At 36.8% G+C, this 6395-nt stretch overlaps 1 protein-coding gene across 1 annotated transcript; it reads left to right on the top strand.

The window, feature by feature from the left end:
• Window positions 1–664: 664 nt before the first annotated feature.
• LOC149550859 (uncharacterized protein At4g28440-like) lies at window positions 665–6038 on the top strand. The gene is made up of 3 exons (XM_089786442.1): window positions 665–904; window positions 1039–1352; window positions 5249–6038. The coding sequence occupies exons 2-3, from the start codon at window positions 1106–1108 to the stop codon at window positions 5434–5436; spliced, it is 435 nt and encodes a 144-aa protein (XP_089642568.1). The 5' UTR covers window positions 665–904; window positions 1039–1105; the 3' UTR covers window positions 5437–6038.
• The last annotated feature ends 357 nt before the right edge of the window (window positions 6039–6395 follow it).

The following is a 6395-nucleotide window of genomic DNA, read 5'->3' as shown; positions in this document are numbered from 1 at the left end:
TTTATTAGTATATATGTAATTAGGGGATGAGGTCCTACTCTACAAAATAAAAACAAAACCCAATGTAGTTTTTTTTTGGGTTAAAAACAAAACCCAACACTACAAATAAATTCACACAAATGCAATAATATTTTGCTAACGGCAAGTACTAAAATTAACCCTTAATAATAAATGAAGCCACGGGAAGAGGCAAATGAAGAAAAGGAGGATCGGTGTGGGTTAGCGTGTTGAATCTTTATTTAAAGCAAAATCTGTACGTACAACGTAGACTGGTGAATGTGGCTTAAATAAGTGGACGATAAACGGTGTCGATTAAATCCGCAGAAATTGGAATTCACATACTTCAACCGTACGGAAGTGTTTTGATTAATAATTATGATTATTGCAAATTTTAAATAAATTGACAGGGGTGTTAATAATAATTATAAATGATAATAGTTTATTTTTTAATTGAAAGAAGTTATTTTATTCAGAATAACGGAAAAAATTATAAATGATAATGGTTGAAGTCCGAGGGAATAATGCGAAAGCATTAATAGCAACACGGCAAATCAACGATCCGATGAGAAGTGCGGAATTTCCAGCCGTTGATTATAGCGTTCAAATAACGTAACGAAGAAGAAAAGAATGTGAATAAAATTAGCAGTTTTATAAATCCATCTCCGGCAGAGGTTGGATATCTGCGTTGAAATTTGGAGAAATTTTGGGGTTTAAAGCTGTTTTTATGGTATTACTGGGGTTTCTATTTCCAATTTAATGCGAGATTCGATGTTTTGATTGGTGAAGGCTCTAGGGTTTGTGTAAATTGGAGTCCGAAGAATTTGCCCAAAAAAATTGTTTTGTTCAGCGCATTACAATTCGTTTATCACCGGAGGAGAGCAAGGTTTGAGGAATTGGCGAAAAGGTTTGTAGATTGAACTGGTTTCACTCTGATCTCTTGGAGGGGTTTAGGATTTGTAGGAATCAGGGTTCGAGTATATACTGTTCGAAGAATTTGGGTTTGAGGAATTTTCCAAAGCAATTTAGTTTATTGTGCAGGATTCCGTCTTTGACCAGAAAAGGAAGTCAGGGTTTGTGAGAGCGATAACTTTAAGGATTTATCGTCATGGCAACAGAAGCAGTGGCTGCACCAAGGGGAAATTTGAGGAAGCCGGTGTTTGAGAAGGTGGACGAACTGCAGCCAGGAACGGCGGGGCACACAATGGTGGTGAAGGTTGTGAGTTCGAAGCTGGTGCTTCAGAGAGCGCGTCCTAACCCTACAGGAAACGCCAACCTTCGCCAGGTACGGATTGCCGAGTGTCTTGTTGGTGACGACACCGGGGTAATCATATTCACAGCCAGAAATGAGCAAGGTAACTGCAATTTCATTTTGGGCTCTAAAATTGTAAGTATAGTTGCCTAGGTTATAAAGTCAACTTTTATCTGTTGGATGAAAAAGGATGTAATGCCAATTTCCGTATCTTTTTAGCCCTTTTTCACAACGGGTTTCGGTACCTACTCTAAATGATTTCGCAGCCCACTTTAAATTATTTCTTTCTTACCAAATTTTAATTGTGTGGGGTAAGACTTTAGGCTTAGAAGGGCTGTTGCGAGTAAGGGGTGCTTCTGCAGAGCTTGCGGCTTGTAAGGCTGCTTCTGGGTGCATTCTCCGTTTATGCGATAGATTTCCTTGCGGGGTTATCTTTATGATTTGATGTCTTTCTACTTAAGAAGACTGTACAAGTATTATGCTCTTTTTCTTTAACTTAGCGATTTTTGCGCGTTATGCTTAAAGGTCTGATGCCTAGGATAGTGCACTTATCTTTTGACGTTATGTTAAATTTTAATTTTGGAGTAGATTAGGTTAGGCGTACTGTGAGTCGTATTTTTTCGTCAAGGAATTCCGAAGATTCTGTAAGGTTTCTCCATCCTCGCTACGCGTAAGATCGTCTAATTTGAATTTCACACCAGGTTCATATTTTTCATTCATCGCTTGGGTGTATAGTTTTATTTTCGCCTAGAATATAATTGAAACGATTTGTTTGGAGCATTTTTTATTTTAGTGGAATCGAAGGGGTTATATCTTCTCACAGCAGGCATAATCTTTCTTTGCAGGGAATATTTGGTATTATGCCTATGTAGAAATTGAAATTCTAATTCTTGGTGTTTCGGAGACAATTCAGGGTTACCGTATTATGGTTAGATGTCATCATCCGTTCCACCCTATTGATCGACTATGGCTGTATTTTTTCGAAATATGAAGTTCCTATAAGGGGTTTGTACACGTGGAAATGAAATTTAGTACTACTAGAATTTCAGAGCCAGTAAAGGGAAAAAAATAATTTGGAAATGGTTGTCTTCTCGACTCAGTTTTAGTTTTTCCCTTACCCCTGGAAGATTATAAATTGTATGTTGTCTGCGCATCTCAATTTACGGTCTAGCTACGGTTTTGTGAATTATTAAATTATAATTAAAATCGTTGCTACTGGGCCTATATTTGAAATGGGTACTAGCACTCTTAGGGTTTTAAATTCAGTTCGTCCCTAAAGGATAGCTGTTGTTTGCTTTAGGGAAATTCCAGGTGAGGTTATGTCTCTGTAATTTATGAAATTTATTTATTATTTTCTGTGTTTTTATCTTCTTGGGTGGTATTATGATTCTTATTTTAGAGGACACTGGGATGATCGTGAGGGCCCTCATCATTACAATCATGTTGAATACAATTAATGCCGATTTTATTAGCATAGCAAGATGGTTAGAAAGTTATAAGATTCACTTTTAATAGTTCCGACTATTCTTAATAAATAACAAAATAATAGGTTGATGTTGTCAAGGGATGGACTTTAAATCTGGATGGGGTTCCATGTTTCTATCTTTCTTGATTTTACACTCAGTTTTTGTTTTTTTAACTAATACTCTTAATTTATTTATTTCTCTCCTTTATATATTCTACTGCTCCAAATGGCTTCAAAGATAAACACCATATCCTAGCATTTACCTTAGTTTGTCCTGTAGTATGGTGAAGATAGTGATCCTTTTTATGTAATCAATTATAGGATTAGGCTTGAGCTAAAATTTGACTAATTTTGTTAGGGCCAGAGTCAAAAGTTTCTATGAAATAATTGATATAGGTTAAGACTTGGGTCCCATGGAGCCTGGAGGGGACTTCCATAAAAATAGAGCTATGACCAGAGATACTTTAGGAATATTTTAAATGTCAGTGGTCTTATGAATTTTATATTGTAATATTTTCTCTTTAAAGTTTCACCTTCTAAAACTCAAGGACTTTGTAATTGATGAAATATTAAAAAAAAAAGATTTTTATTTGCTTTCTTAATTTTATGTTCTGGTGGGAATGAATTTTCCAAATTTTTGACATGTGGCAAACATTTCTCCTAAGCCTGTGGGGCTAAACCCAGCCCCATCCCATTTTCAACTGCCCAATTTTATTTTAGAGGCATAAAAATGAGGGGCCCCTATTTTGAAGGAAAATATTCGAAATGATCTTGCAAAAATTCTCACGAGATCCCTTGTGCTTTAAAAATAGAGCTGTAGCCCTTCCCATAAGACCCCTGCCTAAGAAGTATATGTAAAAAAGGTTGAGGTGAGCATTCCTAGCAACTTTGTTAGATATGGAGTTGGAAGGACAAAACCCATAAACTTAAATATAAAGTGGATAAGAAATTAGGTTTAAAGGATGTTAGGTTCCCCTGGTAATCCGTAGATGCTTATATGCAGACTGCCTGAACGTCAGTGTTTACCCCAAGTTTTCCGTACAGGGAACCAAAGGGGGATGGGGGGATGAGTTTCCTGGATGACAATTTTTTTTGGTCAAGTTTGGGGACAACAAAGAGGACGACTATATAAATATAAGGAAACTATTAGTGCAGGGGACGACTATATAAATATAGGGAAACTATTAGTGCACCTCAGTGACGTGTCCCTCCAAATTCTGAGCATTTCTGTGATGGACACACCTGGGACTTGGGGACAGTGTTCGGGTGTCCCTGTGATATCACCATTTTAAGCTCTTGCTGTCAGAAAAGCAGGGACGTCACAGCACCCCCGAAACACCAAGGGGGATGCCTGTGCATCCCTGGAGCCCCCTGGAAACACCCAGACCGTACCCTCTGCACAACATAAGAAAGAAAGGTAAGCAAAAATTTTGTGGCAGTGTGTTGTGGCCACAGAAAGGCTGTGTGTCCTTCAATTGCAGTGCTATACATATTTAAAATCATTTCTTGGTCAGATTTCTATTGGGCTATATGGAGTCTTCTTGCTGATAGTGGTATAAATCAAAACCAAGTGAACATGGAAGTTGCATGGATGAGGTCCATTAAACTAATGGATCAGTGGAATATTGGTACTCTATATTCAACATTACGGTATAATCAAATAGATGCAATGAAAAGGGTCATTGGATTTACGAGACTGAAATGCATATTAATTTGAGTTCAATACTTACTGCCATTTGATTTTATGCTGTAGCACGAATTAAAGAGACTTAAAGGGAGGGCAATTCTAATGAATCAGTAATTTTATGTTTCATTGTGGAAGATTAACATCAGTACGTGCTAGGGGTTCATAGCTTCATAGGAGTTTTTGTTCCCTGTTTTTTCTAAAAGCATTTGTGTGAAAGGAAATTTTAGATAATGGTCTGCTGGAGAAGGAGAGTTGGTTTAGTCTGAACGCTACTGTTTAGAATTTGTTTCTAGTATAATGGTTTCAAGGTGGGGACAACAATCAACTCTGTTATGATTTCTTCTGGAGCTCTTAATATTTTAGAGGAAGATTATCCAGATGATATTCAACAATCACTTGAGTTTGCCTTAACTATTTTTATTAAATTATTTGAGCTACTGCAGGAAACTTCTAGGCTCCTCTTGGTCACTCTATCCTAATGAGAATTATGCTGTTTGCTTTTCAAGTTGCAGATTAATCGTCTCCGGCCATTTGAGATGCCGACATTTCTGCTGCAGTTTCAAGCATTTATTTTAAGTTTCTCCCTAGTTATCCAGCATTGCAATGTTTTTAAACTGAAGGATAATTACAACTTTTTAAATATGAGATATAATGTACGCTGATTTCATATATTGTGGGAATGAAATCATATTAAAGATTTTTTTTAAAAGTTTTTTTTGTGCTGGATGGTTAGGTATAAACGATGGCAAAAGCTTTTATATTTTATATTTATCCATTTTAGTAGCTGTATCATATATCTTTTTGGTATCTCATAGACTCATTGCTTTCATTCTTGGCATTGCTGTAGTTGATATAATGAAAGAGGGAGAAACAGTGATAATTCGAAATGCAAAGATTGACATGTACAAGGGTACAATGCGTCTTGCTGTGGACAAGTGGGGAAGAGTTGAAGTTACTGATCCTGCAAGCTTTACAGTGAAAGAAGATAATAATCTCTCCGCTGTTGAGTACGAGTTGGTCAGTGTTGCAGAATAATGTTTTAATCTAGTTATAAAGCCAGACGCATCGACGCATCTGAGGTCTTTAATGCCAATAGTTGGATTGGTTTTGAATAGAATGAACTATATTCAGTTACTGGAAACTGTGGAGAGTGAGAAATGTTTCTTTTTGGTAAGAGGACGCAATCTAGAAAAGCATTTTCTATCAGAATACACTTGAACTTGACCTCACCAGCTGGATCTGTACATGCGGTGGTACTGGTTGGTTCATTTTGGAGGCCTGCGAACACTTTACTGGAAAGCCAGATGTCAGGATTACAGCATTTTGTATGGTGATGATGCTAGAATTTACTACCTGGAATTTGTCTGGTCTTCAGTAGCTCAAAGCAGGAATTATGTACAGGCTTAAATTTTCAGGAAGAAGACAGTTTATTAGGCAATTTATAATTGCTGCGCAGTATATATTAATACTTACAGTAATTGCGAAAGGATTTATATATCTTTTTGTGTCCAGGGTTTGGTATTGATATTTATATGCTATTTGTAGCTAATCTCTAAATTTTTGCACTAGAATAATGGAGAATAGTCATTGTACTTGCGTACTTCATCAATGAGCATATGTTCACTGATTTACTATTATTTCCTTTCATTGCCGTGTGTATGGAGGGGGCAATGAGATTATTTAAAGAGAGCTGATTCTGAATGAATGAATTGAAGGAAGTTTTTACTAATAATGTCCAAGAGGCCAAGCAGCCTTGTGCGATCAACGGATAGCTAGCAAACACACAAGTAAACAAAGCCCAAAGGGCTCCACCACCACTATATTTATTTTTATCCTTCCTCAGATTGGATCTTCTGTTGTGCACTTTGATCAGAAAATCTGCCAACTTGCTCAAGATGTTCACATATAGCATAGCAGTGTAGTCGGTACACATATCCTTGTAGGCTGAACACTGATGAAATGTCATTCTTTCTTCACCATGTCTTGATTGCAAT

Source organism: Cupressus sempervirens, chromosome 6, assembly GCF_028749045.1.
Source record: "Cupressus sempervirens isolate cs-2001-9-10 chromosome 6, ASM2874904v1, whole genome shotgun sequence".
Lineage (NCBI taxonomy): Eukaryota > Viridiplantae > Streptophyta > Pinopsida > Cupressales > Cupressaceae > Cupressus > Cupressus sempervirens.
This window is presented reverse-complemented; position numbering and strand designations above follow the sequence as displayed.